This window comes from Sylvia atricapilla, chromosome 21 (genome assembly GCF_009819655.1).
Source record: "Sylvia atricapilla isolate bSylAtr1 chromosome 21, bSylAtr1.pri, whole genome shotgun sequence".
Taxonomy (NCBI): Eukaryota; Metazoa; Chordata; class Aves; order Passeriformes; family Sylviidae; genus Sylvia; species Sylvia atricapilla.
The window spans coordinates 7,797,295-7,821,929 of NC_089160.1; the positions used below are offsets into that span (position 1 = coordinate 7,797,295).

Here is a 24,635-nt window from a genome sequence, read left to right on the forward strand (position 1 = left end):
CATTTAACACAGCATTATAGATTGAATTTTACTTGGACTTTTCATTACAAATGCTTTTACTTTACAGACCTGAGTCAAATCCTTCAAGAAGCGTTTGTTAAGGTAAGAATTCAAACACTTCTTTTGTACTTTGAGCTGCACTTTCCATCTTTCTATCATGTTTCTGGTTTTTCCATGGACAAGTGATTTGTGTACCACAAATATTATGAGTGGAAACAGAACAATTTAGACCCAAAAGATTTTAGCAATGAAGTTACTATGCAAAGGAAACGTTGACTTGTTGACTGAAAAATGCTATTAAGAATGCAGAAATGTATTATGGTTGGAGATGCAACAAAGAGGTTTTTTATTTTTCATATAAAAATATAGACATTTTGAGGGGGTTTGACAACTATTATAAACAGATCCACAGATAATTTTTAAATCTGGTTTCCTGTATAAGACTAAGGGAGGAATTGAACTAGCTTGAACAAAAAGCATCAAAAACCAAAACAACTCACACATTTGGTAGCAGCTCCTTCTCTTAAAATGCTGCCTTTTATTAACAGCCATCTCTCGGTTCCCCCTGCTGGAAATTCCTCCTTGGAGTGCACTTACCTGGAGATATCAGTAAGCCTTTGTGCCAGCAAATGTATATGACTGACTGCTATGTTGGTTTTGTTTTCTTTTCAAACACAAGAGTCAGTTTAAAAAGGTCTGGAGTGAACAAAAGTGCATTACTCCTGATGGGCAGAATTCACATGGAGGTCCAATGTGCAAAAAAGGGCACACTAAAACTTCAGCCTGAGAGGAAACTCAGGTAACTTTTCTGGGAGAATGCCTGCTCCAAAATGGCCAAGTTTGTGCACAAATTTTGTTTTCTGTGTTTTGATTCTAACTGTACAGTCTGTGACGATAAACAGGATTGTATTCAGGAAATGGCCGATTTCATCAGTCCCTTCTCCTAAGATAAATAAACAACCCACAAGGCTCCAGATATTGACTTATTACTTAGATTAGACGTGCTAGGATTATGCAATCCCATTGCTGATATCAGGAATGAGGTGAGAAGCTCTTTACTCTCTCCAAGCTTGCACTGAATCCTGGGTGAAAACCAGAAACCTTCTAGGCCTTGGCTTCAGCCTCTCCTCAAGGTCCCTTTCTCCTCTTTTGACCTCTGTGATAAGGCTGAAAATCAGCGTCAGCACAGAGTGACTTCACTGTCTGGGAAGTGCAGTTACACTCAGCACATCCCACAGAGATCTTCAGTGAGTGTTTCTTACCGGAAAGATACAAAGGAGTTGCAACATAAGAGGCAAGGAAAATCCTTTCGGTCAGATTTGGTTTTGAGGATACTGCGACATTTTGCTATATAAAGATTGTTTTAATTTTTGTTTAAAGACTCCTCTAAAAGTTTGCAAAGACATTTTACACATCCTGTAGTGAATGTCAGCCTTGTCTTACCCTCCTGGCTTAAAGCCTTTGGAAGTATCACACATCCTCAGGGAATTTGTAGTTGACCTCAGCTGTATTTATAAAGAGCAAGTAAATCCGTTTCTGCTTTGCTTTCCAAACAGAATGTTTGGCATCTTTCAAAGAACTGGTTTAAACGAAAATGTACCTTATGACAAACAAAAGAGCATATTCTACACCAATTTGCATACCTGTAGCTGCAGGAAAAGTTTCCCCCGGTGCTCTTTCTAAAGCCTCCAGAGAACAAGGTGTATTTGACTCTTCACCCTGTCTGTAGTAAGTATAATTTTAGGACTCATTATTCTAATGATAACCTCACAGGTAATATTTTTTCCTTAATGGTAATAAACCAAAATTTGTTTCCAACTTCTCTGAAATTTTATTAGTTTGACGTAGTGTCTTGGTTTGGGAAGAACGGTATTTGCTAGGGAAAGCTGGAGCTTCCCTTGGAATGGAGAATGTAAACTACCACCATCACTCTTTTTTTAATTATAATTTTTTTAGTTAAAAGCCTTTTTAGGCAAAAGATTTTGGAAATAGAAATAGCAGTTTTTTAATAGTATGTATAACAAAGCAAACAAACAAAAAACCAAAACAACTACAGAATTGATAACAAAAACAGTACCAAGAACTTCGAGGACTTTGCTTCACAAAAACCCAGGGCAATTTGGTCTCGGTGCCTTTGTAGGATCCTCAGAGCACCAAGCTGGGAACAGTGGAAAAGTCCCAGGCTGGTAGCTGGGATGGCAGGATGTCCCAGCAGGGCAGGGCAGGGTGTCCCAGCAGGGCAGGGTGTCCCAGCAGGGGCAGGGTGTCCCAGCAGGAGCAGGGTGTCCCAGCAGGGGCAGGGTGTCCCAGCAGGGGCAGGGTGTCCCAGCAGGGCAGGGTGTCCCAGCAGGGCAGGGCAGGGTGTCCCAGCAGGGCAGGGTGTCCCAGCAGGGGCAGGGTGTCCCAGCAGGGGCAGGGTGTCCCAGCAGGGCAGGGTGTCCCAGCAGGGCAGGGGCAGGGTGTCCCAGCAGGGCAGGGCAGGATGTCCCAGCAGGGCAGGGGCAGGGGCAGGGTGTCCCAGCAGGGCAGGGCAGGGTGTCCCAGCAGGGGCAGGGTGTCCCAGCAGGGCAGGGTGTCCCAGCAGGGCAGGGGCAGGGTGTCCCAGCAGGGCAGGGGCAGGGTGTCCCAGCAGGGCAGAGGGGTGCAGGGTCACTCTGTAGCAGAGGAGCAGTGCTGATGGAACCACGATGGCAGGGCAGGGCTGGCCCAGCTCTCACAGGGCGGCAGAGGAGATCAGAATTCCAGGGTGAGCAGATGATGGCAGATTTCCCAGGACTGGACTGCAGTGAAATCCTCCAGCAGGAGCACCAACCCAGCTGTGTTTTTCTCCCCGAACACCAAAAACCAGACAGACTGGCTACCTGAAGCTCTGTCCTTTACCTGCCTCAAAATGCCCACCCCCTGTGAGCTTTGACCATCCTTTTGTTTTGTTAAATAGTCTTAAATACGACATTTAGTCTCCTTGGTATCTTATGGGGAAAAAATTCTTTAGAGTAAAAAGGAACAAAACCTAACCCCCAACACCTACATGTTCATCTTTCTGAACCAGACAAAGTATTTTTGTTGAGCATCCCCAACACCAGCACTGAGGCCTGGGTGTCAGTCAGCGATCCCTGGCCTGGGGACATGAGTGCACAAACCTTGCAGGCATCGGGGTTCCCAACAGAGCTCCTTGCCAGCTCTTCCAGGGACAAGAAGAGGTTGATGAGATGGTCCCATGTCTTGGTGAGATCTCCAGCAGGAAGGGCATGAAGGGAGAAAAGTTCAACCCAGCAGAAATGCACAACATGAAGCACCTGAAATCCAGGTGGCAGCAAGGACACGCAGTCTGCAGGAGAGAGATGGAAGCTCAGACTCGTTGGAGGCACTATGAAACTGCACCTGGAAAATGTGAGACTTGTCAGCCTAGAAGAGAGATGAGCAAAGGGGTAGTGGAAGGAATCCATGTTACAAATCTGCATAACAAGGAGTGGCATGGAAAGATGTAAGAGGGAATGGTTAACTAATGCAAAAGTCAGGGGAATATGTCACTCAGTCATTGTATGGAAATACCAGACAGAACATCCAGAAGTGATTTCCACACAGCATGAAGTTAGACTGCAGAATGACATCAACCTGTAGATGCTGGGAGCTTATAGGACTGAGAAAACAATTTGATTTCTTTTCCATTGTCTATCAAGAGCAGAAACAGGCTACTTCTAGCTAAAGGTCTCCAAGTTGCAGAAGTCCTCATCTTCCCAGGAGATGGCCAGCCACTGTTGAGAACAGCATCATGTTATACTTCAGGCATTGCTCTGATCCACTGAGGCCATTCCAGTGCTTCAGCTGGCTTAGGCACAAGACATGCTTCCCTACCCTCCAGCAGGATACAACAAGGTAAATCTGTACTCACGTAATTCAAAATCCAATACTATAAGAAGTATAAACCAGCTGGAATAAATTGCAAGTAGATTTTCTTGCCTATTTACTGTTTATGACAAAGATTTAGAAAAGAGGCTGGTGTCAATGTTCTAGTTCGGGGAAAAAAATTGTGGCGAGTTGGTTTGCCCAACCTTTTCTAAATATTTAGGGATGTTAGATCAAAGAAGCAATCTGCATGAAATGGATATGTCTTTGGGCATCTTGTGCAATCCAGATTCTGTTACTACTGATGATGTGACATTAAGGAGAACAATGGGGTTTGAAAGAAATTAGAACAAAGTGAGAGTATAAAGGCTGCCCCAAGTGTCATATATTCCAAATAGAGCAAAACTCACACAGCGATTCAGCCCTGTCCAAGGAAGTGATGTGCTTTTTGCTTCTCTGAGGATTATTAAATATAACATCCACATTGCATGAGCAGTTGTTGCCAGAACATTTTAGCCTCCCGCAAGGTGTTGTCTTTTGTTACCAAATATAGCAACGGCGATGTAATCTATGCCGATTTTGTTTTTTCACACTCTGTCCCACTCCATATGGAACGGGGGAGGATCCTGCCGGACTTCTGTTCGCATAGATGGAGCAGGAAATGTTTCCTCTTCCCTTACAAGCTATTAAGAGGTGGCATTGTCAGAAGCAAGTAAATTTTGTGCCAGCTCTCTTCTGAAGAAGCATCAGACTGCAAAACAGCTAAAACCATCTGGCAAACTCTTGCATGAATCATGGGGATATTTGTAGCCTCTGGCTTTTTGAACCGCTTTTTGAGTAATCGCAGTCGCTCTCGTCAGCGCTGTCGCTGAAACCCGCTCCCCGTGTTCCGAAACAGCACCAAAGGGGCCTCCGACTGGGCCTGGTGGGCTCCGCACTGTCAGGAGGCAAAACTGCCTTTAAAACCTCGGAGCTGCCTGCTCCAGCCTGAAAGATCCGCCCCGGCGGCCTCGCTGCTTCAGGCCGGAGCCTGCCCGGGAGCTGTGCCGGGGCCGGGGCTCCGGGAACGGCTTTGTGTGTGCCCGTGGGTCGGAGCTCCCGGGGCCGTTTTGTGTGTGCCCGTGGGTCCGGGCTCCGGGAATGGCTCTGGCCATATCCCCGTGGGTCGGGGCTCCCGGGGCCGCTTTGGTGTGTGCCCATGGGTCGGGGCTCCGGGAATGGCTTTGGCCATATCCCCGTGGGTCGGGGCTCCGGGAATGGCTTTGGCCATATCCCCGTGGGTCGGGGCTCCCAGGCCGCTCTGCCGTGTGCCCGTGGGTCGGGGCTCCGGGAATGGCTTTGTGTGTCCCCGTGGGTCGTGGCTCCCAGGCCGCTCTGCCGTGTGCCCGTGGCTCGGCCTGGCGCGGCCTGCCTGTGACCCTCAGGGCCAAGGGCGGCGCTGAGCGGGCTGTGCCGCAGGGCCGGGCCCGGTGTGCGGAGCCCCGTGTCCGGAGCCCGGGGTCAGCCCGGGCCGCGGCGGCAGCACTGAGGGGCCCGGGCCCGGCCCCGGCGCGTCACGGCGGGGGAAGGCGGCGGGCAGCATGGGCGGCGCTGGCGGCAGCGGCGCGGGGCTCGCTCCTCCCCCGCGCCCTCAGCCATTTTATTTTAGCAGCCGCTACCGCCGCCGCCAGCGCTGTGATCTCCGCCGGCAGCGCCGGGGCTGGGCGCGGTGAGTGCAGGCTGTGCCCGGCGGGACGGCCGGGGATGGGATGGGACGGGATGGAGTGGGGTGAGATGTGATGTGATGGGGCAGAGCTGATCCCCTCCCTTGCTGCCCCTCGGCAGCATCTGGGGAGCGGCGAGGGGCGAGAGGGTCTCCCCGCGAACGGAGAGGGGCCGCGGGGCTCGGTGGGGCTCCGTGGGGCTCGGCGGGGCTCGGTGGGGCTCTGCGGGGCTCGGTGGGGCTCCCGACGGGCCCGGGTCACCGGGAAGGAGCGGGGTTACCCGCGGTCAGCTCCGCCGCCGTGCCTGGCGGGGCCGGGCCGAGAGGATGCGCCGGGGCTCGGCGCTCCGGTCAGGCGGGCAGGAGCTGCCCCGGCCGCTGCCCGGAGCCGGTGGTGCTGCGGAAAGGCCTCCTGGAAGCGCTGCGGAGGGGGGATCGGGCGGGAGGTGCCCCTGCCCGCCCCGGCAGCGCCCTGGGCCGGGGCTCCGCTCGTGGCTTCCCCGGGGCAGCGCCGGCGCCTCTCGCCGTTCCCTCTCCTCATTCCTCTCGCCGTCCCCGCTCCGGGAGCCCGTCCCCGCTGCGGGAGCCCGTCCCCGCTGCGGGAGCCCGTCCCCGCTCCGGGAGCCCGTCCCCGCTCCGGGAGCCCGTCCCCGCTCCGGGAGCCCGTCCCCGCCTCCCCCGAGCCCCCGGGCGGCTGCAGGGGAGGAGGCTGCGCTCGGGAGATGGGCTGATGCCGATCAGGAGAGGTGATGATGCGCTGCTCGGCGCATGCTTCTCTGCTCCACGTCACAAAAGCACCTGTTAAAGGAAAGCAAGAAACTGGCTGGGTAGATTTGTTCTTCTCGTGTTCCTCTATGATAAATTTAGCTTTTTAGGGTCTCTTTTGTGGGTTTCTGAAGGTTGTTTGAAAAGCAAGTACATGTCCAGTGCCTGGCTCCCCTGCCCTGGCTGCAGACATCTCCTGATCCAGTGCTGCTGTTTGCCCAGTCCTTTGATGAAATAACTGTAGTATATAACATTTGGGGAAAAAAAAATCAAATGTGAAACATTTATGTTAGGGAAAAAAGGAGTGATAGGACAAAATATTTCAGTGAGGATGCTCAATAAATATCGATGGACGTTACAGAGAGCTTTGGTATCAAGGAGTGTTTTATAGAAAGTAAATGGACAGTTAAGTCCCTGACAGTGGTAAAAGATGATTCTCGGGGTAACTGGCTTGGTTACTCTTTGCATCTTGGATTGTTGCTTAAAAATAAGAGTATGATACGTGTTGTCATTTACTATTATAGACAAATTTGCAATTGTAGCCTTGCCAATTTTAAGTGCAAAAATGAGTAAATAAAGCTGCAGACAGAAACATACAATATTTTTTTTTCTTTAAGTTCTGCTTTTTTGAATCTTTGGAATTTGTCATCTCAGACTGACTGCAATGATTGAAGACATGGATTTTCTTTTTCCCAAAGATCTGTTTAATATTTTCATGTCTCCAGCCTTTTCCCAATTAAAAGACAGGTAGCAAAGTTCTGCAGTCTCTGGCAGGATGTTTGGTTTCATTTTTATTTCTTCTGTTCCATGTGCATGGATATGAAGCCTGTATTTTAGTACAATTCTACAGAAGCCTTAAATAATTCCACATAGAATTTATTTTGGAAACTAGTTAATGCATTTTTAACATAGCTCTCATTTCTTTGTATTTACCAGTTCTTCCTTCATTGTTGTCTTAAATCACAGAATTATATAAACTTCAAACAGACAATTTTCCTCTGGACCCTGAACATCAGGAGATGTTCATTATTTAGGTGTTTGCAGCTCATGCACACTTAGCTCTTGTGTTACCTTTAATGCCCAGTGATGGTGCTGCCCGTTGAATAATCCAACAGCAGCAGCTGTAAACTTTCAGCACAATAAATTAGCAGATAACACCTTCTCCTACTGCAAGGGTGATGCTTGAGCCCTTTCATAAAACTGGAGGAACCACCTCCCAGCACACTACTAAGGCAAGGCTTTGCATACAGATGTGTGCCAGGTGATGTTATGATAGTAAAATAAGTGCAGCCTATTGCACTGCTATAAATGAGGTTAGTACTCAAATTAAATACCAAACAGTAGCCTGAGTCAAGTAAACATTCAAAATATATTGAAGTTAACGTGACAAATGAGTGAGTGCCCTTTTATAATGAAACCCTTCTGAGTAAGGCATTGCTTAAACTAAAAAAGAGTTGGAGTTAATCGTTAAGGGAAATTTCATTGTATACTCAAGTAAGCATGTGGTCACTATGCTTCAGGGCATTTGTTTTCTCAAGAGAGGAGGAAGTTGAATGGAAGGAGGAAAGCAATTTCCTGAGAAACAGAATTTACGGTTTTGTTCTGTTTGTTCATAGATCAGATTGTTATTTAGATGTTGCACCATCTTTAACCTTTTTTGTGGAAGACTCAAAAGCTGTCCACACTGTTTAATTTTATTGCCTTATGGAGCAGCTGCAGAGTGACTGCTTTGGTGTTCATCTTTGTTCCAAAGTCTCCTCCTCTCCTCCCTGGAGCTGGGATTGCTGCCCTTCACATTTCCATTTAGAGTAGGCTAGATCTGTGGAAGGCAAGGCTTAAGAAGGTTTTTCCTCCTCTGCTGGTAGAGCTGTGTTTACAGTGGATAGGGATTATGAGTATTTCGCCGTAGCTTTGTTGTTTTTTTTGGTCAGGGGAGGGAAATTGGGATTGCTTACATTCTGCTGACACTCTTAGAAGCTGTTTCTTCAAAATGTTGAACTCTACAGGTGAGCACCTGCAAACAAAGGTGAGTGCAGCACTGGTTATTCCTTCTGTGGCTGCTCACTCGGGGTAGCACTGAAAGAATCAGGCTCTGAAGTGGTGGGACAGGTTTCTCCTCCGAGCCGTGGAGCCTGGCAGCACCAAGGCCCTTTCTCAGACTGCTCTGTGCTCTCAGTGCTGCATGGGAGGACCTTAACCTGCACACGCTGGAGCTGTGGCCTGGTTTTGCTTGGTTTTTAATATGGACACGAGCTAGAAGACATTGTTTGGAAAAGCTTTGGCCAGTGGCCAGCATTGCCTGGCAGCTGTGGTTTCAGTTTCCTTCTGTGCAGAAAGTACCGACTGTGATCTGCGCTGGGCTCAACAAAAACAGTTGGGCAGAGTGTAAATCAACTCCAGCAGCTCTCCTTTCCCTGCCCCACCTCTTGTCAGTTCCTACCTAGCGCTGCTTCTGAAGTGCACTCATAATCAAGATACAGCTTGGATGGTGTGCCAGGTGTTCACAACATTTATTTACCTGACCAAGGGTGTGAGACAGAGGTTAGGAATGAGTGGTGGGGGTGGAAATTCCTGCCGCTGTTGTTGCCCTCGATAGGGAGGCTGTCTCCTCTGCAGGTTACTGTGCTGCCACAGCCCAGCTTCTGAGTCAGGATGTCCTCGGGCTGGCATCAACTTCTCCTTTACTCTGAGGATGGTGAGACAGTGGCACAGGTTGCCCAGGGGGGCTGTGGATGCTCCAACCCTGCCAGTGTCCAAAACCAGGTTGGATAAGGCCTGGAGCCTGCAGAGCTAATGAGAAACAGTGTGAGAGTGAGGCCTGATGGTACAATTGTCTGGGGAGTTATTGAAGATGATCCCAAATATAGCAGAACGCTCAAAGGCACATTGAACAATTTTTTAGTGAGGAAATAAATAGCACAGGCAGTGTTGGGAAATGGAGGAGCAGAAGAGCAAAGAGAGATGACTGTGGGCATGGGGCTGGAGGAGTGGGAAGCGTTTTCCTTCAGCCAGATTGTCACTTTGTATAATGGATGATTTCTAGTTTGAGTGCATGAGTTACTTAGGATGGATGTGAGGTCAGAGCAAACGCTGCTGCTTCAAAAAGTCGGTGTGCTGTTCATTTGCTTTACATTTGGAGTAACAGCTGTGTAATGTGAAGGATGTGAGGAATTATTTATCTTTTTTTTTTTTTTGCTGCAGATAGAGCTAAGCACTTGGACTTGCCCCTGAAATCAAAGGGTACTTTTCACCTCAGTGAAGTGGGTTTAAGGAATCCTAGATATTGAGAAATTATTTTTTAAGAAATAAATTTTTGCATGAGATTTATAGTACAGTCAATATTAAATCAAGGTTCTCACCAGGCTTCAAGGTGAGATATCTTTATCTCCAAGGTAGAGATAAAGTGATCCACCAATTATCACAGAATTAAGAGTCTCGGATTTAGAGTGATCCAAGGTGGATCCTTAATTATCACTTTAAATCCGAGACTCTTAAATGTGTTATACTTGAATACCACTGTTCTTCAGTGAGGACAAAAACTAATGTACTAGGATTTCTAGGATTTCCTTCAATGTATTTTAATGACTATTGATTCCCTATAGGACATTACTGCTTCATCAGCAGAGCATCTTCTTTTAAAAGCATTCTTGTCCCTTTCCTTTTAGGTTAACAGATTTATATTTCTTTTAAAGTTCTTATTATAAACTCAATGGTCTGGCAATGGAAGCTGTTAAATGTCAAAACTCAGAGCAGAAGAGCTTTATGCATCTCTGAAGCTGCATGATTTTTGCTCCTCACTTTTGTTACTGTACAGGGCAAATGCCCATATTTCCACACCCTGATGTTTTATAGCATAGGTATATAATGGCAGTTAGAATATTAATATATGTATCGATTTAAAAAATAATCTAGGTATGCTTGAAAGCCTGTGAAATTAGAAACAAGTTAACATTGCAAGGACAGACTTAAAATAGCACCTAACATCCCAGTACTTGCTCTCCTACAGCTTGTGCTAATTAAGAGATGTTTAAATTATCATTTTAATAACACTGAAGTGGTGTTCTGTTCTAACTTCCCTTACTACAGGAAATAAGATTGTAAGTGAGCAATACCAAGACAGTTACAGAAATGCTTGTTTTAAGATGATTTAAACTTATAATAAATGAATGATTTATTTTTAAAATATCTGTTCATGACACATTTACCCTACCCTCTTCCTTTGTTGTGGTATAAACTTGGCCAAGATGTATATACCACAGTGTTTGCTATAATAACAACTTTCTCAAAATAAATACATTTTTTGTGTTTATATAGTGATATTGATTGCTTATCTGGCTCCAAGTTTTGATACTGGAGATGTTATAATTTACAAACCAGTAATTTATTTATTAGGTCTCTTTCTGTGCACTAGGAGCCACTATACAGCTTAAACCAAAAAGTTCACTAAGGAGGATGTATTTAGATTGTTTTCCACTGCATGTCAGGAGCTGATAGCAATCCTTATTGACAAAGAGCACTCACTACTGTCACTTTAGGCAGGTACTACAAAGTGTTTGCTCCAACTTCGCCCTGTAATTCACCATTTTACTGCACACAGAGCAGAACGAGCCTTTGCAGGTTGAAATGTGCACTGCCACTGTTGTCCTGTCGAGTGTGTAGGGCTGAAGGGAGCTGGTAAGACACAAGGAGCCTGTGTTGTCCTTGCAGGTAAGAGGGTGCAAGGATCTGACTGGAAAACAAAAAAAGGCAAATTGCTATAACTGGTTGGATTCATTGGAACATTTCACCTTGCCTAAGTGATCCATCAGGTGCTTTGTTGTTTTCTTCCACGCACTAGTTCTGGAGAAGATCTTTTTAAGTTCAGTTTATCTGAAGCACATGATAAATAGAATACACAGTGAGTCATTCTCCCATTTGTCTTGGTAGCTAGAGGAGTTGAGCAGCCTATGAAATGTCACTATTTCAAATATGCCAGTTCACTCTGAGGAGCTGGACACAGCGTATCACTGAATGGCTCACAGCAAAATCCCCAAAATTTATGAATGAGGGCATTAGTCTCCTAGCTTAAGCTGACATCTTGGCAGCCAGCTACCATCCAGTCACTTTGGATTAGGAAAATGACCAACTCCTGACCTCCCACAAATAAAAAAACTATGCCTGTTCAAGTTTTTTGCAGTGTATAAAATTAATCTGCAGTAAAATTTTTAAAAGTGGCTAGGTATGGGGAGGTTGGGCTTGGGGTTTTTTTGGTTTTCAGTAAAGATAAAAGTAGGTTATATATCATGGTACAGCATCTGGTTGCCTTTATTTTTTCCCCTTGTACACTTGGGGGGATGCACTGAGCTTGCAAAGGCTGCAGCCAGCAGTCTGTCACTGTGGCTGCAAAAGGAGAGGCAGCAGCAAATAGGTAGAGGCTACTTCATTCAACAGCAGCTTTGTTTCCGGGCTTCTGTCAAGTTCTTGCAGAGCACAAAAGTGTGTTTTCAGCAGCACTAAACCAAGGTGACTACTTCCCCTGTGGGACTGAACCGTGAGAGCTGTCAGACAGCCCGTGCTGCTCCAGGAGTGTTGTGTGAGCAGGACCTGCAGGACTGCAGCAGCCAGGGGAGCAGCAGGACCTGCAGGACTGCAGCAGCCAGGGGAGCAGCAGGATCTGCACACCCCAGAGCAGCCAGGGGAGCAGCAGGACCTGCACACCCCAGAGCCAGGGGAGCAGCAGGACCTGCACACCCCACAGCCAGGGGAGCAGCAGGACCTGCACACCCCAGAGCCAGGGGAGCAGCAGGACCTGCACACCCCAGAGCCAGGGGAGCAGCAGGACCTGCACACCCCAGAGCCAGGGGAGCAGCAGGACCTGCACACCCCACAGCCAGGGGAGAAGCAGGACCTGCACACCCCACAGCCAGGGGAGCAGCAGGACCTGCACACCCCACAGCCAGGGGAGCAGCAGGACCTGCAGCAGCCAGGGGAGCAGCAGGACCTGCACACCCCACAGCCAGGGGAGCAGCAGGACCTGCACACCCCACAGCCAGGGGAGCAGCAGGACCTGCAGCAGCCAGGGGAGCAGCAGGACCTGCACACCCCACAGCCAGGGGAGCAGCAGGACCTGCAGCAGCCAGGGGAGCAGCAGGACCTGCAGACCCCACAGCCAGGGGAGCAGCAGGACCTGCAGACCCCACAGCCAGGGGAGCAGCAGGACATGCAGACCCCACAGCCAGGGGAGCAGCCCAGGTGAGAGCAGCTCAGGCCAGAACTGCATCCAGTTACCTGCCACGAGCATAAGCCTGAACACTCAGAGAACCAACCCCCTTGTTGCACTGTTCACCTCTCCTTTGGAGTCTCCTTTACATTGAGGTCATGTTTATATCAATTCAGCAAAGTAGTTTGCTGATGTGTGGTATCCTAAAAATTGCTTTGAGTACTGACCTCTCTTTTCTATTCCTAGTATAGCACTTTTTGTTTTGGTTTTCTTACTCAATGGCAACGCAGATACTAAAAGAATTGCAGTACTATGTAGGTGAAGTGTAGTTTTACAACAGTATTTTCTATAGCTTTGAATGTTATGTAGGAGAGTAAGCAGTTAGTGGTAACATCAACTAAGAGCAAAGTGATACAAAGATATAAAGAAAAATTAAAAAGAAGGAAGAGATCTTGGTTTGTGGTGTTTGTGGTCTTTTTGCACCAGATGTAGAAGTAGGAAGGATGGAGGAGTTTTTATCTGCTCATAGTAGCCCATTAGTTTGTCATTCTGCACGTTCCTTTCCATGAAGTCAATTTTATGTACTGCTGATTCATACTGTGTATTTACACAGGGTAAATTAACCTTGAACTTGATAGCCTTGGTTTTGTGCCTTTGTTTGATAGATGCATTTAATTTTCATGATGAAAATGGATTATCTCTTTATTTCATAAGCATGCAAATACTTCTGCATTTTTATAGGCTCCTCTGTTTGAACAACTTGGTCAAAAGTGCTTATGAAATGCATTGCCACAGGCAAGAGGAACAACTAAAAAGTGAAACTGAGCTTCATGTGCTTCAGTAAAGAGCAGGGTGAGAATGTGGGGACTGGAATAGGGCTTAGAGCAAGGTTATGTCTTAGAAGACTATGCAGAGCATCCTCTTTGTGTGAGTGGGGCACGTTTTGCCATTCTGGGATTGCCAGCTCTCCATCTGGCTGGACTTTCAGGACAGTTTTTCTTGGATGTTTTTCAATAACAGCACCTATGCAGAGTATTTTATGGCCCCATAAACTCGGCCAGGAGGAGAGATGATAAACACCTGGCAGTTTCTGTCTGGTATAACTGAAGGAAAACTCCTCACTCCAGCCTTGAACGAGTTCAGGTTATTTGCATGCTCAAAGGTGGTGTGATGAATGATGATCATACATTTATTTCTGACTGTCCTGATCGTATTCCTACACCAGCTGTTTTCCCACCTTTTTGGGTCATGGTTTGTGTCCAGATGCTGGATGAAAAGGTAAAGGGAGGATGGATTATTCCCTGAAAGGCAGTGCTGGATAAGGTTTCTATTGTTTGTTTCTCTAAGTTGATTCATTGGTGTTCCTCAGACAGAACAGTTTGAGAAATTTGTTAGGTATTATCTCAAGTGGGGACTGTGTATTTTTAAGTTGAATTAAAAACATTTTCTGACAATGTTGGCTTTTTGAGTGTCATTGCATTTGTTAATAAACTAAATTGCTAATTGTTTTTTATTACTAACCATGAATTGTTGTTGTGATACACTGTGTCACTGTGCAAAGGGTTTTCAGTCCGTTTATCAGAATAAAAAGTTCCTAAAAATAAGCTGAAAGAATGGTCAACAGTGTCAGTTTCCTCTTGAAACTTCCTTCAGAGTTTGTCTGGGACCACTTCACTGTCGGTTTAGTCTAGTGCTGCACAGTTTCTCTTCTGCAGCTGCTACTGCTGCTTTGTTCATATACAGAATTATCCAGTTAGCTAAATAGATAAAAGTCATGCTATGGGATTTGCTGCAAATAGTCACACACACTTTTTATTTTGTCTTTCAGACTGTCAGGATCTGAACAAATTTCTTTCAGGAAGCTCTGTGGCTGTGCTAACAGCCAGCTGTGCTGTGGTGCCACTGGAACAGGCTGTGGGTGCCCCATCCCTGCAGTTATTCATTCAACCCCTGGATGGGCAACCTGTCCTGGAGGATGGTGTCCCTGCCCAGGGCAGGGGGATGCAACAAAATTAACTTTGGGGTCCATTCCAACCGCTTAACATTCTCTGATTCTGTGGGTCTGTGACTTGAGAGCCTGTGCAGCCAGGCTGTGAGCACAGCCCAGGCTGGGTACAGGCTGCTGAGAGCCTCAGGTGCCCCCAGGACAGGTTCTGGACAGGATTTGACACACAAAAGAGCTGTGAGCACAGCCCAGGCTGGGTACAGGCTGCTGAGAGCCTCAGGTGCCCCCAGGACAGGTTCTGGACAGGATTTCAGACACAAAAGAGCTGTGAGCACAGCCCAGGCTGGGTACAGGCTGCTGAGAGCCTCAGGTACCCCCAGGACAGGTTCTGGACAGGATTTCAGACACAAAAGAGCTGTGAGCACAGCCCAGGCTGGGTACAGGCTGCTGAGAGCCTCAGGTGCCCCCAGGACAGGTTCTGGACAGGATTTCAGACACAAAAGAGCTGTGAGCAGAGCACAGGCTGGGTACAGGCTGCTGAGAGCCTCAGGTGCCCCCAGGACAGGTTCTGGACAGGATTTCAGACACAAAAGAGCTGTGAGCACAGCCCAGGCTGGGTACAGGCTGCTGAGAGCCTCGGGTACCCCCAGGACAGGTTCTGGACAGGATTTCAGACACAAAAGAAGAGCTGTGAGCACAGCCCAGGCTGGGTACAGGCTGCTGAGAGCCTCGGGTACCCCCAGGACAGGTTCTGGACAGGATTTGACACACAAAAGAAGAGCTGTGAGCAGAGCCCAGGCTGGGTACAGGCTGCTGAGAGCCTTGGGTACCCCCAGGACAGGTTCTGGACAGGATTTCAGACAAAGGAGCAGGTGGGTCAGAAGTACTTTCCCAGTTCAGTGTAATCTCAATGGACACTTTTAATTTATGGAATCTTGCCTCGGCCTTTAACGTTTTCTGCCTTTGGGGCATGCAAACAGCTCTTAGCCTTTCACCAAATATTTGCTTGCACTCCTGTTATAAATTAGGAGAGGGTTTCACACCCAGATCTCAGGTAATTGAGAACTACTGAGTCAGTGTGGCTGGGCTGCCTTCCACTACGAAGAAGTAGTTGCAGAAAGAGATGTTTGACACTTACAGATTGGGGTGATTTTTTTTTCTGATTGACTTTAAGTGCATGTATGTTCTGAGGTAGTGAGCAGAAGCAACGAACATAAAGGACAACAATAATATTTTTCTTGACACCAAAAATAAATCCTAACCTTTGCCATTAGCTGTGTAAAATACTGTGTTAAGCAGCAGTAAGAACAACACAGTTTCCTAATACTACTTGTGATTTTGCTATTTCAAGCAGAATGTATATATTTAAACTTGTATCAGGATGCAGTGCAGCTGATTTCCCCTCTGCCTGTTTGTTGGGACAGAGGTATCAGTATTTACACTGTGCAGGCACAGTGAGAGCTCTCAAAACTCAGGCTTTGAGCTTCTATTGTATTGCCAGAGCACAGAAATACTTCTGAGAACTGGCTGGATTTGGTTAGGCTTTTTCTGGATTTTCACTGCCCTTTGTGATGTACCAAAATGTAGAAATCTGCCTGTGAAAAAGAAAGAAAAATGAGACCTCATGAACTTTTTTCCTACTATGATTAACTTGGGTTATTATTTCTGGGGTTTGTTTTTATAAAAACACCGAGTGATGTAAAAACTGAGTCATTTCCTTCAGTTTCTTTCCCTTCGATCTTTTTAACCTCAGCTAAGTTGTAATTAGCCACCAGATTCTTTTAACTCTTACTGCTATTTCACCACAATCTCCTCAGCTGTGGAAATATTCTCTCATTCTTGTGAGTGTTGGGTATAAATCTGGAAAATCAGAACTCATTTGTTTACTGTGCTGCCTTTTCCTTGCTGTGTGTATTCCTTAGCCTTTGTGTCATCCCTTCTTGAAATCCCAGCCTTGTTCTGTCCTGTACTGGGACAAATTCAGGATGACTAAATCCCAGCTAAATTCCCTTCCAAAAACTGACTAATGGAACACCCACATACTTACTCAGATAAACTCAGACTTTTTTTTTTTTTAATTGTGTAAAACCACTTTTCCAGTTACAAATCCTGAATGCTCGCTGTGGTTTCCAGAATGTTTAGATCTGCCTGGATGATAGAGAAATTCCAGAAATGGATGTTACTTAACTCGTACTGGATTGTTTTGGAAGATTTCAGAACTTCCTGACAGGAGTCAGCCCTCAGCACTCACACTAAAGTCAGAATTGTGTCTCCATTTGAAGTTGGCAAGAGCTCCAAGAGCTCTGGTGCAGAGGAACCAGACTTCCTCTGGTTTCTTTTAAACTGAAAACAATCTGTTTTGCAGTTTTCTTCACGAACTAGAACACAACCCTCTTCCTCTCTAACGTCATCTTTCTTACTGGATGACTTTCCTAACACTATGTTTGAAGCAGACAGAAGATGAAGTTGTGTTTTCTTCTAATCGTGTTATTCCACAGTAAACTGGATCCCTGGCAAGCTTTTTAACACCAGAGGAAGGATTAGAAGCAGTGTTGTTGATATACTTTCACTGTTAAACCTTAAGAGTGTTTTGGGCTTGGGCTAATCAAAGCCTTTCCTAGTGAAATAAGAATTTGCTGCCTTATTAAAATTAAACTGCACAAGATAAAATTTCCTAACCTTTGTTAGGTTCTGAATTACACTTAAAAATTCTAGTAGTGTGTGTAAATGCTGAGTGAGTTGATTCTGTTCAGTTTGAAGAGTCAAAAGCAGAGGAAATCAGGGCATTTCCTCCTCTGAGAACAGTCACTTCCAGAGGCATGAACCCTCTCTCTGTTCCCCATACACACTTCTGCTCCCATAAACTTTTGTAGTTAGTCCCATAAACTTTTGTGACTCTTTAAAAATGTTTCTTCCATATTAAAAATAGAATTGCTAGTTGCTTCTTAGATTTGAGATAAATTAAGAAGAGAGGAATGTCTCTTCTGTTCTAGAACGTGGGCTTGGATTTCTGACTCTGACCCTGCCTACAGGACAGGAGTAAAGTGTTGCCTATATTATGTCTGAAACTCCTAATTAAGGATATAAAAGTCAGATTACACTTCGATAACATCTCTTCCATCTCTGGCAGCTCATAAAGCACCGTGTCAGTCAGGAGTAAGCTTGGACTGAAGCATTTCTGTAAACACCAGCTTATAAAATCCATGAGCGAAACATTACCTCATGGGGGAGGTTTCCAGCATGAGCCCTGTAACATGTCACTGCAAATGTTAAATCAACTCCAGACCACTTCAAAATGGAAAGAAGCTGCTTCACCTGAGGAAAATCCTTTGGAAATGCTAAAACTATCTATCTAGGAGAGAAACAACATCTCATTTGGTTTGGTTTGGTTTGGTTTCTTTCTTGCAGCCACGCCTGACATACGCTGCTCTTTCTGGGAACTTGCATTTCCTGCATCAAGAAGTGGAAGCTCTGCTGTTTCCAAAGCAGCTAGATAAGCATCTAAAGAGGCTAGTTCTGTTCAACAGTCAAGAGAAAGAAAAAGCTTGGTAAACCAATAGAAAATATAACATATTCTAAGTATTCCAGTGCTAAATAAGTAACAGTTTTATCTTGTTATTGTGAAGTTTTTCCACGAGTGCTAAATTTTATTTGTAAGGAATGAGGAGATTTATGAAGGACATAACTTCTACTTTAGTAATATGTAGCTGTCTTACCCTGAAGTGTCCTTGATGGTGCAGTGATGCATTTCATCCTTTCTCTTAAAGTCTAATTAAGTAGGAGATTGAAGGCATAAGGTGTAATTTAAATAACTAAGTCTGGCTTCTAACTGAACACAACTGCTGTGGAAGTACCTTTGCATGTTGAGTATGTCAGTCTGTTAAATGCAGTATATTTAAGAGAAGATAAATATTTAGCACGAGTTTGGGATGATCCTGCAATGGTTCAAAAGCTTACACAGCCACATGCCAGGAACTCTAAAAACATTCTGGCACCTCTTCTTTATATTTCAAGAGAAAATCTTTGTAGGAGAATTTTGCAAGGGATGTTTAAAACTGTTTCACTTAGTAAAAACTGATAAAAAGTCTTAGACTTATGGGGAAGGCTTTTAAAATGTAACTAATGTACCATCAGTTAAAGCTGTCTGCAGTAGACTTGTTGGAGCCTTATCTGTGCAGTTACACACAGCTATCTTTTATTGCCCTGGTCATGGGACCAAGGAGGCTTCACTGCCTCTGTAAACAGGCTTTTGTTCTGGAAACTCTTCTCTTACCTCAGTACCCCAATCCACTTCATGCTCTCTTGGGCAGTGTGTGCCATGGGTAGTCCTGAGTTCATGTTTCTGCTGATACTCATCTGTCAATGGTGACAAAGGGCTTCTTGTTCTGCCTTGAGGCAGAAGAATGGACCCCATGCAATAGGAAAGTCTTTTCCGTGTCTTTCTGGGTTTCATTGGTAATTAAATTGCATTAAGCTTCTGTTCATAATTTTATTCAGAACATGTTTAAATAGGAAAGGGAGGAAATAGTTCCGCATAAAAGTTAAGCTCCTTTTTGGCAGCGTCATCTCTCGTCTGTCCAATGTGGTTTAGAGCTTCATCTTTTCCAGTGTTGTAATTGCTCTCCCTTGTATGGGTTGTGTTGCACCTGGCTGAATTCATTGTGAATTCACCTGGCCTGTGCTTCTTTAACAGCAGTAGGGTGGAAGTTCTAAAGATTCCTCCTTTCTGCAAGGCAGAAACCATCCCAACTTCTAATCTGTTCTTTTTTTCTGTTTTCCTGTAGATCTAATCAACACTGAAAAATCCTCACTCATCACTGTGAGATCCCTTGTAAGTACATCTGTGTGTGTGTCAGGTTTGCATGAGCATGTTCAAAGGAAAAAGCCATGGTTGTCTTTTTGGCACTCGCTAAGTTTTCCCAACTGATGTCTTTCAAGAATTACAACTGACTTTAGTCAGGATAGAAATGTGATTCTCTTTCAAATTGCTACAAATACGTACAAACTAGCTAACTTTTATGGTTTCATAAACACTTTTCAAAGTATTTCCAATTAACCTGAAATTCCAAAATGAAAGAAATGCAACCTTCCTCTCCTCCCTTCCTAAATTAGCCAGGCCTTGATTATTAGCCAGTAATGTCTCACAGTCTGACCACTTCTGAACAAGCCCCTGCACAGCCCAGAGAGAAGCTGTGGTTCTGTCTCATTGTGTTAAATGGTTTACAGTACTTCAACAACTCTGCTTTTCTCCAAGGCAGTGTGCCTGCTCATATGTTCATTGTTGGAAGGTGAGGAGCAGCCCCAGTTCCCCCTGGGGTTAATTATTTTAATTTGTAGTATTATGTGTAACCGTGGGTGTGTCCTGACATTTCCTTACCATGTCTTAGAGCCATGGCTGGCTTGTCTTGGAAACACAAGCTCAGCTGCTGTTTTTAGATAAAAATGGGATGAAAGTATCATACAAGATTTGTGTTATAAATCAACAATCCTTCGTTTTGGAAAACTGGAGCTTTGGGAAGTAAGCTAATCTCCTTTCTGCTGAGGTCGATGGTGAGGTTCACCAGAGCAGAATCAATTCTTGAAAAGAATGTAGCATTCATTTTTTTATAAAAAGAAATATGCAGAATACTTTCATCCATACAAGTCTGAGCTTAGTTTAGTTTAGCTTAGTTGATTAGGCTATCATTCAACAGTAATTTTATTCTGTAGTTGTAATTACAAAATTAGTGTGGTGGTCATATTTGTTTTCAATATCTGCAGATCTCTCAGTCTTCCATCACATAAAGCTGTTGAAATTGGCTACAACACAACTGCTTATGTTGAAATTCTCATTCAATAACCCACCAACCTGTTAACTGACTTCTGTCTGCTGTTAGTGACAGTTGTTTTGTTCAACCTGAAATGTTAATTGTAGCCTCCCTCATCACCTGAGGGTGGCAAATATATTAATAAAGGTGTATTCTGAGGTGTGCCTATGTTCTTTTAATTCTTGCAGGAGCCCTGAGAATTGCCCTGTTCTCAGCCATTCTGTTTATCAGATGGTGTCCATGGCACCTGCTGGTGGCTCAGTGTCACCACCTCCCCTGCCTGTCTGAGGTCCTGCCCTTGTTGCTTTTTATTTCCCCAGTGTGGCAGCGTGGGTGATGTGTCAGCAGCTGTGTGTGCACAGCAGGCAGGTGAAGATAAAGATAACCACCCTCCTCACATGCCAGTGCACACTGCTCCCAGTTTGCTGTGATTGATGGTTTGATTTTTCTCCCACTCTCCACCAGTCCTTAGTTAAGCCCAGTTCTCCTGAATGAGGAATGGTTTCTGATATGCAGACAAAATCTTGCCAAATTGGCTATTTTTTTTTAATTGAGTTAAATTAGTCAATTTTTTATTCTGTTTTCCATACCTGGAGTTTGAAATGCATGTATTGAAGTGGTTTTTGAAATTGGAAAAGCAAATCTGCATAATGCCTTTGCAAGAGTCTGACATTCAGAGTTGAAAAGTAGAAGGTTAAAAATGCAGTTGCTGGAGCAAAGTTTGTAAGGTAGTTTTGGAATATTATACAGTTTTTAGATTACAGCATGTAGACTTTGGAGTCCATGTACTATTTTTGAATATGTTAAGATAGATTTTAATCTGAATAGAAGTCAATAGAATATTGTGAAAAGCAGCAAAGCAATCTGCTGTACCTTTTCTCTGAACAAACATTTAGTTGGAAAACAAGTGTTGACCTTTACCATAATTACACAATTGTGTCATTACTCAAGCAGCTTAAAGACAATATTATGTTGTGAAGGACAGACTTCATCTCAACAGCCCTGAACTATTCAAACAGAAATAGCAGGGAAAAGTCTGTGAAAAGTAAATATTTGTGGATGCAAGAAACAAGTAGAAAACATTCACCCACTTTCATCCTCAGAGCAGTTCACTGCTCTGTTGTGCAGTGATGCTTTTGACATGAGCTCTTAGAAGGACTAAAAACTAATGAACTAACTGTAATATTACTAATTTAATGTTTTTTTTCTTTCTTTTTCCTGCTCTCTGCTTGGCCCTGGTTTTCGCCCGTAGGTGTCTACTGTTGGCTCTCAAAGGTTACTAAAATTTTGCAGCTGCTCTGAACCAGCACTACCTAAAAGCTTCACCTCCTGTTGCTTCTCCCCACGCCAGCCTGCGCTGCTGCCTTGCTCTTGCCTGCTTCAGAACTCCAGCAGAGAGTTTCTTTTTTAAACACACCCCCCAATGAAATATAGGCTAGAAATGTGTGCCATTCTCTTGCTGCCTGTGTACTTGTTGATCTGGTTGTACAGTGTGCTGGTATTCATTCCCTGGTATTTTCTCACCAATGCCAAGAGGAGAAAGGCAATGGCCAAGAGGTTAAAAGCCAAACCCATCTCGGACAAGCCGGGGAGCCCCTATCGCTCCGTCACCCACCTGGACTCCCTGGCACACATCAACATCCCTGGGGCAGACACTCTGGACAAGCTCTTTGACCATGCTCTAGCAAAGTTTGGCAAGAAGGACTGTCTTGGAACCAGGGAGATTCTGAGTGAAGAAAATGAAATGCAACCGAACGGAAAAGTATTCAAAAAGGTAAAACTTGGGATTTTTTTACTCAATTCTCACTTGGTTTTTCAATCGGTTTTGAGCTGCTTTGTATCTTGCCTCAACAATGCATGTCCCTTTAGAGCTCTTCCTCAGTCATTATCTAATAAACTGTTCATTTTATGGTACTTGAGGAATAACAGGATGCACTGTTTATTCTACTTCAAGTAAACCGAAAGCAGTTTCTTAATGAATGGCAGACTGTGTGCTTATGGTGTTATGCACCAACTCACATCAGCTGGTAAAGCTACACCAGAAGCTTCTTGTCATGAAAATTCATAGCTTTTTTTTTCCTCTCTAGTTAATTCTAGGAACTTACAGATGGTTATCCTATGAAGATGTAAACGAGAAGATCACTCGCTTGGGGAATGGACTGACTGCCCTGGGCCTGACCCCAAAGAGCACCGTGGTGATTTTCTGTGAGACCCGGGCTGAGTGGATGATTGTGGCTCTCACCTGCTTCAAGTACAACTTCCCTCGTGAGTGCTCAACCTGCTTACCTCTCATGGATTTTAGACCCATTTCTCAGCACAGACCTGGCTGTTAAGGATTTAGAGTCTTCCAGTCTTACCACTGGAAGTGTAAGAACGTCATGAACTTTCTCTGCTGAGGGTCTGGTTCTTAAAAGTTTTCATTCTATTCTATGCATTGTGGAGATCCCTAAAATTAACTTGCTTATACTTATGAAACTGTTTTTGTTTTTTTATTGTAGTAACGTTATAGATGTTAAAATGACAGAGTAGTGCACTTACTATTCCGGTTGTTTGGAATATTCTGAAGATGTCAGTAGTTGCATTTAAGATGTCAGTAGTTGCATTTCTCCCCAAAAAATGTGGGATGTTTTTATAGTATTTTCTGATTGAATCCTAAATTATACATCTAAAAGATGAAATGGTTATCAGAAGAGAAGAATGGTATCAAAATCGTATGATAGTCTGTGGGCAGTCTGTTTTGGTGACATTTGTAAGCTGCTCAAATTCATTACAATAATGAATGGTTTTTCTGGTTTTTTATTCAAGCTGTCAGAAATCTCTGCAGAAATCTCTAATGGGAGTTAATGCATGCAGACTCCTTGGTGAGCTGCAGTCATTACTGAGCACTCCAGTTCCCATTTTGCACACAACATACTGTGACCCACAACCCAGTTTTTTTGCTTATGGTTAATTTGGTGTGGATCCCTATACTTTGAAAGGCAATAAGAAATAGCTGTACAACATCACTTTTCTTCCTCTTCTGCATGAACTCTGTCACAGCGCTGTTAAATTCCTTTAATGGTCTTTGGAGGTTACAGTTTGAGATAGCCAGTGGTACTAAAGGGGTTTTTTAGAAGAGAGATAACGGGGAGAGATGAACTCCATTGTGCCTGGGAGGCACTTAATGGCATTCCTGCAGCCAGTCTGGGTTAAAAATAATCTGGCAGTGTGAAAAAGAGTCTGATTCCTCAGTCTGATAGTGTGCCTTGCTGCCATCACTGATTCCATGGGAGCCAGGACAGCAGTGACAGTGTGCAGAGCAGCCTGTGGCTGTGCCCAGCTTTCAGCTCTAATGTCTGAGTGTCACCTCTCTGCTGAGCTGTGGCTGCACAGAGTCAGGGGCAGAACACCTGCTCTTAGCTGCTTACTCTGGGATTGCTTTGTACAGTATTGTTGGCTTTTGGTGCATCTGTCTGTTCTGATAATTTCCTTTCTGTGAGAGAAAAAGCAGAATTATTTCAGGAGGATGTAGATGACCACTATAGGTTCCTTGCAACTGCCTGACCACTTCAGGGCTGACTAAAAGTTACAGCCTTAATTAGAACATTGTTCAAAGGCCTCCTAAGCAGTGCCAGGCTTGGGGCATCAACCATCTCTCTGGGAACCCTGTTCAGCATCTGACCATGTTCTCAGTAAAGACATGTTTCCTGTCCAGCTGTCCTCCTTGTTCCAGAGGTCTCTTGTTCCATAACATTTATGACATGGAAAAATTAAAAGCTGTTTCGTTTCCAAATTAGGAAATTCCCAACTGAGCGCTTTCCAGTAAGCTAAAGCGAGAGTTTCTGCATTTAGTATGACTTTAACCCTTCTTTGGTGTCCTCTTGCCATGCCTGTGACAGTTGTCACTCTCTATGCCACCCTGGGGGAAGAGGCAGTGACCTATGGTCTCAACGAGTGTGGAGCATCATACCTGGTCACCAGTGTGGAACTCCTGGAGACCAAACTGAAGGTAATTTGGTAATTTACCATCCTCCCCTGCTATAAGCAACCCCACAGTTCAGACAGTGCACTACGAAAAATTTCATTTTCTCTTCCCTAGACTGCACTGCCACAAGTCTCCTGTCTGAAACATATCATTTATGTGGACAAGAAAACGGTGAATAAATCAGAATACCCTGAGAAGGTGGAGATTCACAGTATGCAGGCAGTGGAAGAGCTGGGAGCCAAACCAGAAAACTGTAAGTGAATCACACCTGGGTTAAGAGGGATGTGCAGCAGAAAATCCCCCACCCAGCAAAGGGTGGCCTTTGTCACCAACAAAGGCAGTGGGAGGTTGCCAGTTCATCCTGCAGCTCCCTTTAAATAAACAAAAACTTTGGTTTATGTCTTTTG

General features: G+C 44.9%; 1 protein-coding gene across 3 annotated transcripts in view; it reads left to right on the forward strand.

The window, feature by feature from the left end:
* The first annotated feature begins 5,504 nt into the window (after window positions 1–5,504).
* Window positions 5,505–24,635, forward strand: part of ACSL4 (acyl-CoA synthetase long chain family member 4) — a 28,736-nt gene continuing 9,605 nt past the window's right edge. Inside the window, exons 1-7 of one of the 3 annotated variants that reach the window (XM_066334100.1) lie at window positions 5,535–5,554; window positions 19,242–19,288; window positions 21,517–21,539; window positions 21,799–22,038; window positions 22,352–22,529; window positions 24,143–24,252; window positions 24,343–24,481. In XM_066334100.1, the coding sequence (XP_066190197.1) occupies window positions 21,811–22,038; window positions 22,352–22,529; window positions 24,143–24,252; window positions 24,343–24,481 (655 nt within the window). In that variant the 5' untranslated portion in view covers window positions 5,535–5,554; window positions 19,242–19,288; window positions 21,517–21,539; window positions 21,799–21,810. Of the gene's footprint in view, window positions 5,555–19,241; window positions 19,289–21,516; window positions 21,540–21,560; window positions 22,039–22,351; window positions 22,530–24,142; window positions 24,253–24,342; window positions 24,482–24,635 lie in introns of those variants that run through there. The other 2 variants (XM_066334099.1, XM_066334098.1) reach the window with 2 other exon arrangements.